The sequence below is a fragment of the Podarcis gaigeae genome, assembly GCF_964106915.1.
Source record: "Podarcis gaigeae genome assembly, chromosome: 7".
Lineage (NCBI taxonomy): Eukaryota > Metazoa > Chordata > Lepidosauria > Squamata > Lacertidae > Podarcis > Podarcis gaigeae.
Genome location: NC_139683.1, coordinates 84,269,855 through 84,287,620, shown reverse-complemented (window position 1 = coordinate 84,287,620; position 17,766 = coordinate 84,269,855). Strand labels below are relative to the sequence as shown.

At 47.3% G+C, this 17,766-nt stretch overlaps 1 protein-coding gene across 3 annotated transcripts in view; it reads left to right on the top strand.

Annotated features, from left to right (window-relative positions):
• Positions 1–5,844: 5,844 nt before the first annotated feature.
• VWA8 (von Willebrand factor A domain containing 8) overlaps positions 5,845–17,766 on the top strand; it is a 96,649-nt gene continuing 84,727 nt past the window's right edge. For 2 of the 3 annotated variants that reach the window (XM_083748365.1, XM_083748364.1), the window contains exons 1-4: positions 5,845–6,129; positions 11,520–11,597; positions 14,158–14,288; positions 17,362–17,472. In XM_083748365.1, coding sequence (XP_083604491.1) covers positions 5,952–6,129; positions 11,520–11,597; positions 14,158–14,288; positions 17,362–17,472 — 498 coding nt within the window. In that variant the 5' untranslated portion in view covers positions 5,845–5,951. The remainder of the gene's footprint in view (positions 6,130–11,519; positions 11,598–14,157; positions 14,289–17,361; positions 17,473–17,766) is intronic. The other variant, XR_014566649.1, reaches the window with a different exon arrangement.

Below are 17,766 nucleotides of genomic sequence, written 5' to 3'. Positions count from 1 at the left end.
TTTACAAGCAGCTGCAGAAGTGGAAAGGGGATGTGAGTACAGTAAGGGGAATGCTTGAAGAGAAACACGAGGGCATTGGGAGAAGAACCAAAAGGTAGAGGGAATTTGTAGAGCTGCTAGTGTCATTCAGTGGTGTCCAAACTTTTTTCAAAGAGGTCCAGATTTGATGAAGTAAAGGGCTGTGAGGACCAAGGAAGTTGTTAACCTATTTTTAAGATTGAATTTGTTGAGGTTTTTTTTTTTTACAGTTTTACCCCAGGAAATAACCTGGCCACAGGGGCCAGATTAAACTGACCAGCGAGCCGGATTAGGCCCCCAAAATGGATTTTGGACATACCTGTGAGATGGTGGAAGTTGTGCTCACCACCTTACATGGCTTCAAACATCCAGCTGTCCCTCTCCCTTTCAGTTGCTCACTTTTTGGGATGCACTCAAGATACTTTGCATTTGTTATTGTAGCCTTCAGGTTTAAAGCTATCCATTTTCTGCATCAATATTCCAGACAGTAACATCTGCTCAACTTTGTACTTAAACATATTTCTACTGCTGAGTTCTAACAATTGCGTAGCAATTCCTTTCCATTCTGATGGATCAAGGGTTTCTTCTTCCAACCAGGCATACCATGCCGGGGATCGATGGCGATGGTAGAGCCCTGAAAGAACAATCTTCCCGGATTAATAACGCCACCCCTCCCCCCCGGCCCACAGTCCACGACTGGTGGAGGACGGAGAAACCTGGGGGGCGCCATCTCTCGTAAGGTAACAGTATCCCCTTCGCGCACCCAGGTCTCCGTCACACAAGCCAGGTCGACCCCCTGCGAGATGAAGAAATCTCACAGGGTGGCAGTTTTGTTGCCTATAGACCTGGCATTGCACAACACCAGTGACGGAGGTGAGTAATCCTTGCTCACCCTACCCTCGTCCCTCGGGATGGGGCGCAGATTGGAAGGGGTACGAGCATATCCGTATCTCGATCCCCTTCGCCTATGACATCTGCCCCCACCGCCATACCTCCCTCGCCCCTCCACAGTAGCAATCCCAAGCCTCATACTCGCCTCCATTTACAAAATAGAAAAACAAATCAAACCAAAAACAATTGTACCAAACAAAACAAATCCCCACCCCACTCAATATCCAACCCCAAACCAAAATAAAACGGAACAAAATAAAAATACATCAATAAAAACCACCGTTCACGGTGGTACAACAAAGTAAAAAGTAAAAACCCCTTTAAAACACTTTAAAATATATAAAAACATTTTTAACATTTGCTGCGGCAACACCAGTGTCCTTAAAACTGTAGCGGTGGCGAATCTGGGCCCTGCCCCCTAGGGCTGGTGGAGTGGGCCTACAGGAGGGAGCGGCCTTCCTCAACACCCACGGTGCAGCAGCAGTGGTACCTCAGGTTAAGTACTTAAATTGTTCCGGAGGTCCGTTCTTAACCTGAAACTGTTCTTAACCTGAAGCACCACTTTAGCTAATGGGGCCTCCTGCTGCTGCCGAGCCGCCGGAGCACGATTTCTGTTCTCATCCTGAAGCAAAGTTCTTAACCTGAAGCACTATTTCTGGGTTAGCGGAGTCTGTAACCTGAAGCGTATGTAACCCGAGGTACCAATGTACTTGCTGCGTGGAGGCACAGCTGAGGAGTGGAGATAGTTGGGATGGATAGGGAACAGGAAAGGGAGAAAGAAAGAGGAGGGGAGAAATGCAATGGATGGATGTGTGGGTGGACAGATTGTGTGTGTGTGTGTACTTGCAGGCATGCATGAGAAGAAAGGGTATGGTGATTCTGGCTCTGCCCTCATCCATTGCTAGCATGCAGTTCTGGAAGGTTCCTCATGGAAGTATGTGGCCCTGGGGTTGCAAGACGGTTCTCCACTCCAACATGATGTCATCACCAATAATCTTTTCTCACCCTGTGCAGAGATGATCGAAGATCCATGTACACGTTTGCCCTATGTAGGAATATCATAGCATGTGCGGGGGAAAGACCTGCATGAAGCCAGGATTTCACCCTGTGGATTAGTCTGTGTTAATAGCTCTCAAAGGACCACACTGTTTTTAAAGTTTTATTTTAATGATTTGTTCTTTTTTGAATGTGTGCTGTTTGATGAAATACGTTAAACGGATTTGTATCTCCACTTGCATTTTGTAGTTTTATATGCATTGAATTCTGGGGCCCATTACAGCAATATTTGATTCACATTTGTAACACTTCGTTTTATACGAAAATCTGTGATGTGAAAATCCATGCGAAAGCACAAAGCTTTCCTACGCACGCTGTCAAAACAAAATACATTCATCTGTTTGAAATCTGAAGCAGCAAATGTTGCTGGTGGATAAATGTCTACTGCACTGCTGCACCATTAAGCAAAAATTAGATCATTAGAAGGTAAGTGTTTTGCACAGCGGCAAGAGCAACCCTAGTTGAGAAAGCAATTGATGGGCAAATAGCTTATATGGCACTCTGCCTCCAAATGAACTATGCGGCAACAGACTTTATTACATTAGGGAACTGATCTACAACTTCAGAGTTTCTGTAATATTGTTATGACCATTATTTCCTGGCATGCAAAGTAGATAAATTGTCTCATCTTCTGGGCATCTTGAAACTTATTTTCTGCAGACAATCAAAGCTGATTAATGGGAAATTAGATACGGCAGGAAGGGCTTTAAAAGCCCTTAGTCCCAAGCCAGCTGCAATTTAAGTGCCATGTACCAACACATAAAATAGCAAAGGAAAACATCTCTTTGGAATACTTATTAAGGAAAGGCTTGAGGTTGTGAGGGCCTGGCATGGTACAGATGTCAAAACAGCTTAGTGTGCAATCCTATGCTTGCCTGCTCAGGACAGGAGGCTTCTTCCATTTCGGTTCTCGGGCGATTCAATCACATACCAGCACATTCAGTTTGTGCTGTTCTAGTGCTATTTCGAGGTCTTGTGCAATAAACGAGTGTCCCCTAAGGACTGGACTTTTTGCAATAAGGAAAATGATGGGGAAATCCGCTGGAAAGTGTGGGATAACAGTGTGTGCACAGCCTAGAGATTTCCTCAGCAGGACCATTTAACCAACCCCCCTGTTCTTACCTGGTATAGCCTGTGGACCCTATGTCTGCACCACCATCTCCCAGCACCTCCCAAAAGTTAACAGCAGGAATGTACTCATTACTCTTGTCACCTTGCCCTGGCAACCAACCTTCCCCCTTAGCCAGGGGTTGCCAGCCCTTTTGGACCAGGAAGCATATTTTGAATTTCGAGGGAGTACTAGGGGTACCAGTCACAACATGACTGCCAAGGGAGCACAGCATAGCACAAAATTAGAGACAGGGCAATATTGGTGAATTGTGTCTCCATATGAGAAAGGGCTTAACCTGTTTAATTTCTGCCTAGAAACTAGGACCAACGCTGAGGAAGTGCATTAAAGGGGAGGCTGAAATAGCAGTTCTTTAGAACCCCAAGGATTCTTATTGCCTGGTGTCCAAACAACTCTCTTATCCAGGGGTCAACAACCTTTTTCAGCTGTGGGCCAGTCCACCGCCCCTCGGACCATGGGGGGGGGGGCGGACTGTATTTTGAAGAAAAAAAATATGAACGAATTCCTATGCCCCACAAATAACCCAGAGATGCATTTTAAATAAAAGCACACATTCTACTCCTGTAAAAACACCAGGCAGGCCCCACAAATAACCCAGAGATGCATTTTAAATAAGAGGACACATTCTACTCATGTAAAAACACGATGATTCCTGGACCATCCGCGGGCCGGATTTAAGAGGCGATTGGGCCGCATCCGGCCCCCAGGCCTTAGATTGCCTACCCATACTCTTATCCATCTCAGGCTCAAACTCCAATAGAGGGAAGGAGCCAGTTTGACTCATTTCACAGGAATCCATTAGAAAGCTACCTGCACGTTTTGTTTCATAGCTTTTGCTTCTTAGCAAGGAAAAGGGCTAAAGGCTTAACTTATAATTTTCTCTCTCCCCCCCCCCCCCATTTTAAGGAAAGCCCCTGCCCAACATGCGCCGGCAAAGAAGCCCTTTGAGTAGCCACGACTCCTGTGCAAACGCCACTGAGAGGATGCTCCTCCATACCTCTCCCCTTCGTTACACGCTTGGGGTAAAATGACTGCATGTGCAAATGGAGGGCTGACCTGGAAGCAAATCAGTTTAGCCCACAATTAATCCCTGTACGCACATAACATTGCACTTTCTAAATCAGCAAATCTCATTTGCTTATTTATGGGTGGGGCTTCGATTATTACCTGGAAAGAGATTTTAACAAAATGAACGGATAAGTGACGTTAGAGATAGCACTAGACCAGGGGCAGATTTAGGTTTAATGAGGCCCTAAGCTAGTGAAGGTAATGGGGCCCTTTATATGTCCAGCTTTCCTTTGTCAACAACAAATTATCACCGCTTTTTGTGTTGAATATATGTTATATGGTAATTTATGGACATAATGGGTATCTAAAGCCATTTGCACATGCAGAATGTAGGCACCCTATATATAGAAATGAGCAAACCAGTGATGTTTTAGGGAGCAGGCTAGCAGACGGGGCCCATTACTTACATCACAGGAGCCTACACAATACAAAACACTGTTGATGTATTTAGGGTTTTTTTTATTTGTTTTTTATCTTATATTTTGGAAATGTACATCCAGGGTTTTTTTTCTTTAATTTTTTTGGGGGGCCCCAAGAGAGTGGGGCCCTAAGCTATAGCTTGTTTAGCTTATACGTAAGTCCGGCATTTGAGACCCTTTCTCAAGACCAGTTCTCTCAAAGCAGGAATGAAAAGATGATCCTAGCCACGAGGTGACAGCAGCCACAAAATTAAAAGACGCCTGCTTCTTGGGAGAAAAGCAATGACAAACCTAGGCAGCATCTTAAAAAGCAGAGACATCACCTGGCTGACAAAGGTCCGTATAGTTAAAGCTATGGTTTTCCCAGTAGTGATGTATGGAAGTGAGAGCTGGATCATAAAGAAGGCTGATCGCCGAAGAATGGATGCTTTTGAATTATGGTAGTGGAGGAGACTCTGGAGAGTCCCATGGGCTGCAACAAGATCAAACCTCTCCATTCTGGAGGAAATCAGCCCTGAGTGCTCACTGGAAGGACAGATCCTGAAGCTGAGGCTCCAATACCTTGGCCACCTCACGAGAAGAGAAGACTCCCTGGAAAAGACCTTGATGTTGGGAAAGACGGAGGGCACAAGGAGAAGGGGACGACAGAGGACGAGATGGTTGGACAGTGTTATGAACATGAGTTTGACCAAACTGCGGGAGGCAGTGGAAGACGGGAGTCATAGCTGTCGATTTTTCCCTTTTCTTGCGAGGAATCCTATTCGGAATAAGGGAATTTCCCTTTTAAAAAGGGAATGTTGACAGCTATGACAGGAGTGCCTGGCGTGCTCTGGTCCAGGGGGTCACGAAGAGGCGGACACGACTAAACCAGTGTTTCCCAACCTTTGGCCTCCAGCTGATGGGACTACAACTCCCATCATCTCTAACTAGCAAGACCCAGTGGTCAGGGATGATGGGAATTGTTGTTCCTAAACAGGTGGAGACCAAAGGTTGGGAAACACTGGACTAAACGACTAAAGAACAACAGAGGAGGCGCGCAGCTCTTGCACGAATTGCAGAAGCCGCTCCCGAGCTCAGGCCGGCAGCTCTGCAAAGCGGGACCTTCTTGAGCCAAACGTGGCCGCGAGGGGCGAGTGTTTTTCTCACATCCGTAAATAATAGTGATCTTGGCCACGCTCCCTACATTGGAGAAGCCGCTGAGGTCGGAGGGAGGCAGCCAGCCGGCGAGAGATAAACCCCTTCCGCCGCCTCGCCCGGCCCCGGCCCTGAGAGCGTCGGGCGCTGTTTCCGCGGGGACGCTGTGCAACTGCCGCACCGGTCCCCCAGCGACGCTGCTCTCCGGCTCTTCCTCCTGTCAGGCCGGCCGGGCCATGCCGTCGCGGATGCTCTTCCTCGGCGGGGCCGGCGCCTGCGGGGTGTGCGGGGCTTCGGCGGCGACCAGGCGGGTCCGGCTGCTCCTGCGACAGGTGGCGGCCTCGGGAAGTGGCGGCGCCGGGAGCGTCCGCACCGGCCGGGCCCGGCTTCTGCACTCGACCGGCAAGGCCGAAGGTAACGGCGGGGTCGAGAGGGCGCCTTCCCGGGCCTCCGCCGCCGGCTGGGGCGCCAAGGTCACCCCCGGCCCAGCGGGGACTGGGAGCCGGGTCTTGGCCGGGTCGCCTCTTGGCGGTAGGCCCGGGGATCCGGAGGATCGCACAGGATCGGACGCTTCCCCACAAGGTTGAGACGGAAAAGGTTGCTGGAGCCACGGCACCCCCTGGCCCTCCGCTTCTGGTCTTCCTTCCCGTGGCCGAGTGAGCTTATGGGACTCACCGCCACGGGAAGAGTTCGGTGACTTCTGCTCCCAAAGGGTTTTTGGTTTGTTTAAAGGCCCTTTTGTGGGGTTGCTCTTCCAAGAGTGCTTCAGCCCTTCCAGTGGAACCGCTGCTTTCTCAAAAGCCACACACCTCTCTGCACCAGGATATTATTATTATTATTATTATTATTAATTGAATTTCCTTGGCCCTCCGCTTCTGGTCTTCCTTCCCCGTGGCCGAGTGAGCTTATGGGACTCACCGTCACTAGAAGAGTTCGGCCCGGGTGACTTCTGCTCCCAAAGGGTTTTTTAAAGGCCCTTTTGTGGAGTTGCTTTTCCAAGAGTGCTTCAGCCCTTCCAGTGGACCTGCCGCTTTCTCAAAAGCCACACACACTACACCAGTGTGGTGTAGTGGTTAAGAGCGGTAGTCTTGTAATCTGGGGAACCGGGTTCGAGTCTCCGCTCCTCCACCTGCAGCTGCTGGGTGACCTTGGGCCAGTCACACTTCTCTGAAGTCTCTCAGCCCCACTCACCTCACAGAGTGTTTGTTGTGGGGGAGGAAGGGAAAAGGAGATTGTTAGCCGCTTTGAGACTCCTGAAGGGGAGTGAAAGGTGGGATATCAAATCCAAACTCTTCTTCTTCTTCTTCTTCTTCTTCTTATTATTATTATTATTTATTGAATTTATATGCCGTCCGTGGGTCTCAGGGTGGTTCACAGAATAAAATCCTTAGGGGAGGAACAATCTACCTTCCTAACCTGCTTGCTGGCTTCCTAGCAGCATTTCTGGAAACACAACATCCTTTTTTCTAAACCCTGCGTCCCCTTTAAGTCTTCTCTCATTCCAATGGGAGCTATGCTTTACCTTTTTCCTTTACGTTATAATGATAATAATAATAATAATAATAATAATAATAATAATAATAATAGGGGTTGTTATTGACATGACTGGGCTCCTCCCATTGAAATCAAGTAAACAAAAGCTACAAATTCTAAAAGGAACTGGAAAAATAGGCCACATGGATAGGGATAAATAGGAAATAGGCTCCTGCTCCCCCACCCCTGAGACTGGCAGTAACAACCTTTCTCGACTGGTCTTGCTAGCTAGGGATGATGGGAGTTGTAGTCCAATAACATTGGGGGAACCAGAGGTTGAGAAAGGCTGGAGACGAGCCTATATCTTAATCAATATCATTAGTCATTTCATTTCTAGGCTGCTTTATATTTTTAAGAAAAAAACCTCAGATGTGGTTTACAACACATTTACACTACTTAGTTTATGCTACTTTTATTAAACCCTTTATTGTGGATCTACTTTGGTGGGATTTCCTTCTAGCTATGATTTTGCAGGTGGTACAAGAGGACCTTTGTTGTCCCTTCCAATTCTACATTTCTATGAGGTACACAGAATTGCAGCCTTGCTCTTAATTTCCCAGAATAAATTTACTTAAAGTAAAGGTACCCCTGCCCGTACGGGCCAGTCTTGCCAGACTCTGGGGTTGTGCGCCCATCTCACTTAAGAGGCCAGGGGCCAGCGCTGTCCGGAGACACTTCCGGGTCACGTGGCCAGCGTGACAAAGCTGCATCTGGCGAGCCAGAGCCGCACACGGAAACGCCGTTTACCTTCCCGCTGGTAAGCGGTCCCTATTTATCTACTTGCACCCGGAGGTGCTTTCGAACTGCTAGGTTGGCAGGCGCTGGGACCGAGCAGCGGGAGCGCACCCCGCCGCAGGGATTCGAACCGCCGACCTTTCGATCGGCAAGTCCTAGGTGCTGAGGCTTTAACCCACAGCGCCACCTGCGTCCCTGTTTAACCTGTTATTGAGGTCTAGGTTTAACTCTCTAGTATATTTTAAATGTGGTCAGAAGTGACCCTGATTTTTAGTGGAACTTATTGCAACATACATGTGTTTTGGATGATATCTCAGCTTTGACTTTCCGTCACATTTATTTTGATTAAAGTGTTCCTGTTTCTCTTTTGTCAGTGTTCTAAGCTTCTATATGGGAACCTTTTCTATGTGTTTAGCTCAGCTCTGTATGAAGTATTTGATGCGTATCTCCTTTTGACCGTCTTGCATGCTTTTCATTGTGCTTCTGCTGGGGTTGTGATCATAACATCTTGTTTGGAGAGTGGTGTGCCCATTTTTCACTCTCAGTATAAATTTCTTGTTGTCTCGCAGGCGCACTAAGGATTTCTGAGCTTTTCCTTATCTCTTGCTTTTTAAAAACCTGATAATAAGTACTTCCACAGCAAGATTTGTGTTTGTCACCCAGTTGCCCAACAGCATCAGTTTTGATCAAAGTCCTTTTAGTTACCGTATTTTTCGCCCCACAGGACGCACCGGCCCATAGGACGCACCAAGTTTTTTTGGGGGGAAATAAACAAACAAAAAAATTATTTCCCCCCCCAGGCGCTTGTGGGGCCGGCAGCGGGGAGAAGCGCTCTTCTCCCCGCAGCCCGCCTGCAGATCAGGTCCGGGGACAGAGGAAGGACGCGCTGCGCCTCCCAACTGTCCCTGGAGCCTGTGGGGCAGGCAGCGGGGAGAAGCGCTCTTCTCCCCGCCGCCCGCCTGCAGATCAGGTCCGGGGACAGAGGAAGGACGCGCTGCGCCTCCCAGCTGTCCCCGGAGCTTGCGGGGCAGGCAGCGGGGAGAAGCGCTCTTCTCCCCGCCGCCCGCCTGCAGATCAGGTCCGGGGACAGAGGAAGGACGCGCTGCGCCTCCCAGCTGTCCCCGGAGCTTGCGGGGCTGGCGGCGGGGAGAAGAGCTCTTCTCCCCGCCGCCCGCCTGCAGACCAGGTCCGGGGACAGCGGGAAGACGCGCTGCGCCTCCCCGCTGTCCCCGGAGCTTGCGGGGCTGGCGGCCGGGAGAAGCACGCGTCTCCCCGCCGTCAGCCTCCAAACCACATCGGGAGACAGCGGGATGGCGGCGTTCCGCCTCCCCGCTGTCCCCCGACCTTGTGGGCTCTCCTGAAGCCTGGAGAGCGAGAGGGATCGGTGCGCACCGACCCCTCTCGCTCTCCAGGCTTCAGCGAAAGCCTGCATTCGCCCCATAGGACGCACACGCATTTCCTCTTCATTTTTGGAGGGGAAAAAGTGCGTCCTATAGGGCGAAAAATACGGTAATTTTTTGCTGGGCATCCCACCCTCCCCCCAGCCCTGAAACTGACTTGCAGAAACTCAGATTCATTTCAGTTGCATTAAAAACATTATTAAAGAAAAATAATAACAGTTGACTTTAAAGAACATATTCAAAATGAGTAGTTAACCTTGGTGTTAAGTAACTATTTTTGAAAGGAGAAATGAGTATACAACAATTTACAGCTGGTAGGCAGGAAAGATAATGAAATCCTAAAATTGTTGAAATGGGATATGTTTGCCCCATGATCAAAGATTTGTATAGCATCCTCCCATTTGTCACTTGAGAATCTAATGATTGAGCCCTAAATAGCCCTGCCCTCTTTAGCTTTACTATGGCCACATATGCATCCCAGAAACACTGAAAACAATAATAAAACTTGTATGTCAGTCTTCCATTACCCCATGTTGTTCTCAGCTATAATGAGCTGTGATTGCCATGTGGTATTTCAGAGCCCCCCTCCTTAATTTAGTGGAAAAAATAAATGTTTTTACTCTTACAGCTTGTGGGGTCTATTCTGCCCCTCTTGGAAGCACAGGGGTGCTTGCTGCAAGTCAGTGCTCTTGCAAAACGTATTTAAATGTTTATTACCTGCCATATCTACAGATGCTTAGCACAGAACAATAGGTAATGGGGTATACTATACACACACAGCAGTCTGAAGTGGATATGAGATGTGCATGCTTTTCTTGTTCTCCACGTGGGATTCTCCTCATCAAAATGCCAACCCACAACCCTTCCCCTCCAATAAAATACTGATACAGTGGTGCCTCGCAAGACGAAATTAATCCGTTCCGCGAGTCTCTTCGTCTTGCGGTTTTTTCGCCTTGCGAAGCACGGCTCTTAGCGGATTAGCGCTATTAGCGGCTTAGCAGCTATTAGCGACTTAGCGGCTTTAAGAAAAAGGAAAAAAACTCGCAACAACTCGCAAGACGTTTTCGTCTTGTGAAGCAAGCCCATAGGGAAATTCGTCTTGCGAAGCACCTCAAAAAACGGAAAACTCTTTCATCTAGCGAGTTTTTCGTCTTGCGAGGCATTCGTCTTGCGGGGCACAAGCCACTTGTCATCTGTAGCTGCTGCTGGCGTGGATGCTTTTTAGTGCTTATTTTTTTGGGTGGGCAGTTTGTCATGTGTGTTTCATTGAGGACGCTCTATTGCCACACACCCTATTTCATTTTTCGCCTTACCTGATTGCAACCTAGCTATTGGGTTTTGGGTAGCCTACATGATGCCAAAGGCATCTCACACAGGGCCTCAAACCCTTGGAACTGCCCCCCCCCCCCCGCATCCTGGAACAGGCGCATTGAGTGGACCTTGCCCAGAAAGCAAGGCAGAGAGCTTAAAAGCTGTTTCCATGCTTGGAAATCCTGTGTGCATTTAATTACACAATTTCAGGATTCAGGTGTAATAATGCTTAAAATAGATTGGTTTAAACTAGATTTCAGTAGGCCTGTGCTAAGCATGACTAAGACTGGATCCAACCCCACATCTTTAAATAGAATGTTAAGTATCACAACTTGAATGAATGACCTGTTCTTTTGTAGAATCTCTGCAAAGTGGCTGATGGAGCTATTCATTTACATGTGTCCTTTTTCTAAAGTTCTTGGGGTTGCAAAGGCCAGGAGTTGACGTGGAAGCTAGATTAAGGTTACCAGACGTCCCCGTTTCCTGGGGACAGTCCCCGGATTTACAAATCAGTCCCCATACAAAATCCATTGAAGTTGAAAAGTGTCCCCGGATTCATTGAAAAAAATATCTGGTAACCTTAAGCTAGATATACTATGTTTGTTACTCTGTACAAAGGTTTACTATTGCAACTATTGACACAGAGAGCAAAGGCTATAACAAAGATTTTATGGTTAAAATGCCATCTTGGATCATGCCCTGCAGGAAGGTTCAGAAAACATTATGTGCCCTGAATGAGTAAACGTCTTTCTCTTTGTAGGCTGTGTTCGATTTGTGATGATTGTATAGTTAGCAATCAGTGACAGTTCTCCCCTTTCTTTTCAGGCGATACTGTTACTATTGGAGATGTGTCATACAAACTCAAAATTCCAAGAAATCCAGAACTTGTCCCAGTGAACTACAGTAAGAAACAATATTCTTCTAATATCCAGCTGGTTAAACATATATGAATAATAGTAATGATTTTAAAATTTATTTTCACCCCACTCTTCTCCCTGACGGATTCAAGGCAGCTTACAGATAAGAAAAGATTCGCTAAAATATATTTAAAAAATCATTAAAAACAATCTGTAATAGAATTTTTTAAAGCTTTTTGATGTTATACTGTGAATTTATATCAGAAGCCAGCTTGGCAGGATTTGACTAGAAGGCAGCCTGCAAATAGTTTAAAAAATATTAGAAGAGTTTGATTACTACAGGGTGGAGAGAAAGTGGAGGAAAGATAAAAGGAAATGCGAGATGGAGAAAATCTGGGAAGATAAAAAAATTTTGTTTGCCTTCATTAGTAATGGTTAATTACTTTATGTTAACCTGAGCACTAGTAAAATAAAACTGTAAGATTAACTAAACATGTTTGCCAATTCCTACCTACAAGCCTTTCTGTGCTCTTGTTATTTCATATAAAGGAAATAGTGAAATTTTGTAGGAGCTGGTTATAGTATTGAAAAGTGCATTTGAGTCCCCTTGTCTCCGTAGGGTCTGTGGCCCTGAGACTTTGGGGGGTATTCTTGTATGCATTTATATTCTGTTCCTATCCTATTGTTTTGCATTCTTGAGTTTTCTTTCCATTTTAGGTGTCTCTTAAATCTGATCCAATTTCTTTTCTTCAAACTGTAACTAAAAATAGGGTAAAGGTAAAGGTACCTCTGCCCGTTCGGGCCAGTCTTGCCAGACTCTAGGGTTGTGCGCTCATCTCACTCTATAGGCCGGGAGCCAGCACTGTCCGCAGACACTTCTGGGTCACGTGGCCAGCGTGACGAAGCTGCTCTGGCGAACCGGCACCAGAGCAGCACACGGAACGCCGTTTACCTTCCCGCTGGTAAGCGGTCCCTATTTATCTACTTGCACCCGGAGGTGCTTTTGAACTGCTAGGTTGGCAGGCGCTGGGACTGAACGACGGGAGCGCACCCCGCCGCGGGGATTCGAACCACCGACCATGCGATCGGCAAGTCCTAGGCGCTGAGGTTTTACCCACAGCGCCACCCGCGTCCCATGTAACTAAAAATAGAACTAGCTAAATTTATTAATGTGAAATGTACCAGGAGCGTGGAGTTGGAAGCTTCTAAGTCTGGCTGTGATCACACATCATGTTAAGCCGTACTTAATGGTTCATTATGGTTTAATGTGAACAAGCCCCCTGCCCCCTGCTGAGAAGTCCCGGCTTCTGGCTACACCATGCCGAGAACAGAAAGATGTGCAGGGTAGATCTGCTCCAGGGGACTCCAGGGATGCCACACCAGCGTTTAAAGCTATTTTCAAATCCCTGTTCTGCATTAACTGTGCCTAAGCCAGACAAAGGAAGCTCACACATAAGAGAGAAGGAGCCATGTGGAGAACAGAATAAAGGCAGCCTTCTCCAGGGACTACAGCACCTTCCATAGCCCAGGGGTAGCCAACATGGTGCCCTTCAGAGGTGATTTAACTCCAGCTCCCATCAGCCTTAGCCAGCTGGGCCAGCAGTCAGGAATAATGGGAGCTGTAGCCCAGCAACCTCGGGAGAGAGGCCACTACATCGGCTATTGCTGCAATAGCTTGATGGCCATTCCTGGAGAAGACACTCTCTTGTATTTGTCTCATTCGTAGCCCCAAGAAGGTAAAAGAGCTGCCTTTGTGTTACTCTTATTTTACCTTCCTAAGTATCTTGTGAGTGCCGGCAGAAATGATGTGCTAAAGTCTACCCAGGGACTTTCAGCGATGAGCAGAGATTACTTATTTGTTTGTTTAGTTGCCTAACATAGGCCAGTCTTGAGACGCCTTAATGTTTAATCAAATGTCCGGCTGGAGGAAAATCTTAACCTAGCTCACCCACTGCCTTGGCTTTAAACCCAAGACTCTAGATGGCACTTCCTTTTATTAATTTAACTGGACTCTGTCAATCCATTTTATGCATCCCAAAGACTGACAGTTGCATTGGTTTGAACTTTAATAGATTTGAAATGTTTGTACTCTGAAAAAAAGGACCTCTAAGCAGTGAGGCTAGGGACGTGGGTGGCGCTGTGGGTTTAACCACAGAGCCTAGGACTTGCTTATCAGAAGGTCAGCGGTTCGAATCCCCGTGATGGGGTGAGCTCCCGTTGCTCGGTCCCTGCTCCTGCCAACCTAGCAGTTCGAAAGCAAGTCAAAGTGCAAGTAGATAAATAGGTACCGCTCCGGCGGGAAGGTAAACGGCATTTCCGTGCGCTGCTCTGGTTCGCCAGAAGCAGCTTAGTCATGCTGGCCACATGACCCGGAAGCTGTACGCCGGCTCCCTTGGCCCATAGAGCAAGATGAGCGCCACAACCCCAGAGTCGGCTACGACTGGACCTAATGGTCAGGGGTCCCTTTACCTTTTAAGTAGTGAGGCTAGAAAGATAAATTCAGAAATTGAAGAGCAGTATCAAAACTATTAAAGGTGCTTTGGAATTTAAAAATATTTGTTTGTAAATTCTTAATTTAGACCAAAGTCCACACTTTTCTCATTCAGTTTCAGACTCTGTGGCTCAATCTGTAATCCAGCATTTAAGATGGATCATGCAAAAAGACCTTTTGGGCCAAGACGTCTTTCTCATAGGACCACCTGGGCCTCTTCGGCGATCGATTGCCATGCAGTACTTGGTAAGCTTGGGGAGAGAGACTTAATTTTCATTTGGAAACTGGAGTGGACATTAGTAATTCCTAGGTTTCGGTGTAGTAATGTTTAGCAGTCTAGGAGACATGTAGCCTGGGAGAGTATCTTTTTGGATTTCTGGCAGAAGGCCCAGTAAAGTGTCCATCCCAGTGTGCAGAGAGTATGTTTGGTAATCAAGGAATGTTTAGAGTTACTTCCCAATTTTGAAGCCTTTGAATCAAACCAAGAACACACTACAGTTGAGTTTCTAGACTCTTGACTGGGAGTGGCTGCTGGGACCATATAACACCAGTACTGAAGAATCTTCATTGGCTCCCAGTGTGTTTCTGAGCACAATTCAAAGTCTTGGTGCTGACCTTTAATTCCCTAAACTGCCTTGGCCCATTACAGTGGTGCCTCGCAAGACGAAAAGAATCCGTTCCGCGATTCTCTTCGTCTAGTGGTTTTTTTGTCTTGCGAAGCAAGCCCATTGACGGCTTAGCGGCTTAGCGCTATTAGCAGCTTAGCGGCTTTTAGCGGCTTAGCGGATCAGCTGATAAGCGGCTTAGCGGGTTAGAAATAGGGGGGGAAAGGAAAGAAAAGTCGGAAAAACTCGCAAGACATTTCGTCTTGCAAAGCAAGCCCATAGGGAAATTCGTTTTGCAAAGCGCCTCCAAAACGGAAAACCCTTTCGTCTAGCGGGTTTTCCGTCTTGCGAGGCTTTCGTCTTGCGGGGCACCACTGTATACCCGAAGGAGTCTCTCCACCTCCATCGCTCAGCCCAGACACTGAGGTCCAGCTCTGAGGGTCTTCTGCTGGTTCCCTCCCTGTGAGAAGCAAAGTTACAAGGAAACAGGCAGAGGGCTTTCTCGGCAGTGGCACCCGCCCTGTGGAATGCCCTCCCATCAGATGTCAAGGAAATAAACAACCAACTGACTTTTAGAAGACATCTGAATGCAGCCCTGTATTGAGAAATTTTTAATGTCTCATGTTTTAAAATTTTATATGTGCTGTAAGCTGCCCAGAGTGGCTGGGGAAACCCAGCCAGATGGGCTGGGTATAAATAAAACAACAACAACAACAACTACAGTGGTACCTCGGGTTACATACACTTCAGGTTACAGATGCTTCAGGTTACAGACTCCGCTAAACCAAAAATAGTACCTCGGGTTAAGAACTTTGCTTCAGGATGAGAACAGAGATTGTGCTCTGGCGGCGCGGCAGCAGTGGGAGGCCCCATTAGCTAAAGTGGTGCTTCAGGTTAAGAACAGTTTCAGGTTAAGAACGGACCTCCGGAACGAATTAAGTACTTACCACTGTATTATGAGCAGCAGCTGGTTTTTTCATTGTTTGTTGCCTCAAACATTTGGTATATTTATTTTATTGGCATAGTCAAACTGGGGTTTAGACCCAGTTTTGGCACAGAAAACACTTTGGTCACTTTGGTATGATTACCTTTGTCAGAGAGAGACAGGGGAAACATGTCCTTGTTAATTCTCCTCGACCTCTCAGTGGCTTTTGATTCCATTGACCATGGTATCCTAGTTGAGCGGCTGTCTGAGTTGAGGGTGGGGGTGGCATTGCTTTGCTGTGGTTCAATCCAGATAAGACTGAGGCGCTGGGTGGTTCCCTAGACCAGAAGGCTGGAAGGTTGCCTGCTCTTGATGGGCTTACACTCCCTCTGAGGGAGCAGGTACGCAGCTTGGGAATATCCAGGATTGCTGTTACTTGAGGCTCAGGTGGCCTCAGTGGCGTGGAGTGCCTTCCATCAGCATTGACTGGTAGCCCAGCTGCACCCCTACCTGAATAGGAATAGCTTAACCTCTGTTGTCTATGTCTATTACTGCAGTTACTTCAAGTCGTTGACGACTTGATTCTTTTAAAGGAGTTTTTAGGTTTTTAAGAGCCTTTTTAACAATCTTTTTAAAGAATTATTTTAATTTATTTTGACTACGGCAGACCAACACGGCTACCTACTTGAATCTATTACTGCAGTGAGTCACTCTGCATTGTGTTCCAACATTTACCGTATTTTTCGCCCTATAGGACGCACTTTCCCCCCTCCAAAAATTAAGCGGAAATGTGTGTGCGTCCTATAAGGCGAATGCAGGCTTTTGCTGAAGCCTGGAGAGCGAGAGGCGTTGGGGCGCACCGACCCCTCTCGCTCTCCAGGCTTCAGGAAGCTATCCGCCAGGCGCGCCAGGAGGTCCCGCCAGCACGCCCCGTGCTTCAGGCAGATGTCCGCAAGCCTTGCACGCCCGGCGGGAGGGCCCAGCGGGCGTGCAAGGCTTGGGGCGGCAGCCTGCAGCCCGAAGCACGGGGCGCGCTGCAGAGCCCGCCCCGGGCTTCGGGCAGATGTCCACAAGCCTTGCACGCCCGGCGTGAGGTCCCGCCGTGCTCACAAGGCTTGTGGGCAGCAGCCTGTTCTTGGGGCTGGGGGGGGGGGAAATAATTTTTTTTTAATTACCCCCCCATAAAACTAGGTGCGTCCTATGGGCCAGTGTGCCCTATAGGGCGAAAAATACAGTATATTATATGAATGGCACATATTCAGGAAACGCGCTGTGATCCTCCAACTCATAACACATTTCATGAGCAACCATTAGTGATAGACAAACACATTTTCACTATATGTCCGCAAAGGAATACAACACAAACGAAACAAAGTTTTCAGCAATACTATTAATGATGCAGAAGTAATAGCAATGCTGTTTATATGTTTATGATTATTGCTCTCTGTCATGCTATGAGTCACCCTGATGGAACATACTGCAAGATCTTTTTTACCTTGGTGTGTCTCTCTTAACTCTCCTTTTAGCTGGCCTCCTTACTTTGTTTTGATCCATCCAAGTGATTTAAAGCTGAATGTTTCAGAAATGTTCATAAGGAGGTAGCCTGAAAAAAAAATGCAACCATGCTGATTGAGGGAGAGCACTAAACTGGGCCTCAAGAGATGGTGTTGCTCTTTAGTTTTATTCCATTTAGTGATGTGTCGCTGCCTCTGCCTCTGTTGGATAATTTGCTGTGACGCTGTGCTGATTGTAATCTATATGTTTTCATATATTGTGCTATGTCCTACAGGAGTTGACCAAGCGAGAAGTGGAGTACATTGCACTCTCCAGGGACACAACAGAAACAGATCTCAAACAGCGGAGAGAGATCCGAGCTGGGACTGCTTACTACATTGATCAGGTGAGTACCTATAATTGCTATGGGTCTTTATTGTCAATTTGATGAGAACGGATGATTTATGGGCAAGGATCTTGAGAGCATGCTTGCCAACCAGATCCAGGTACTCTTGAGGAATCAGATTTCCTAGATCCATTTCATCTGGAATTCAAGCCTGGTTTTGATATGGAAACTTCCTTGGTCGCCATGCGTGATGACTTGTGTTGAGAGAGAGACAGGGAGAGTGTGACTCCATGGATCCTCCTTGATCTCTTGGTACCTTTTGATGCTGTTGACCACAGTAACCTTTTGTTTGAG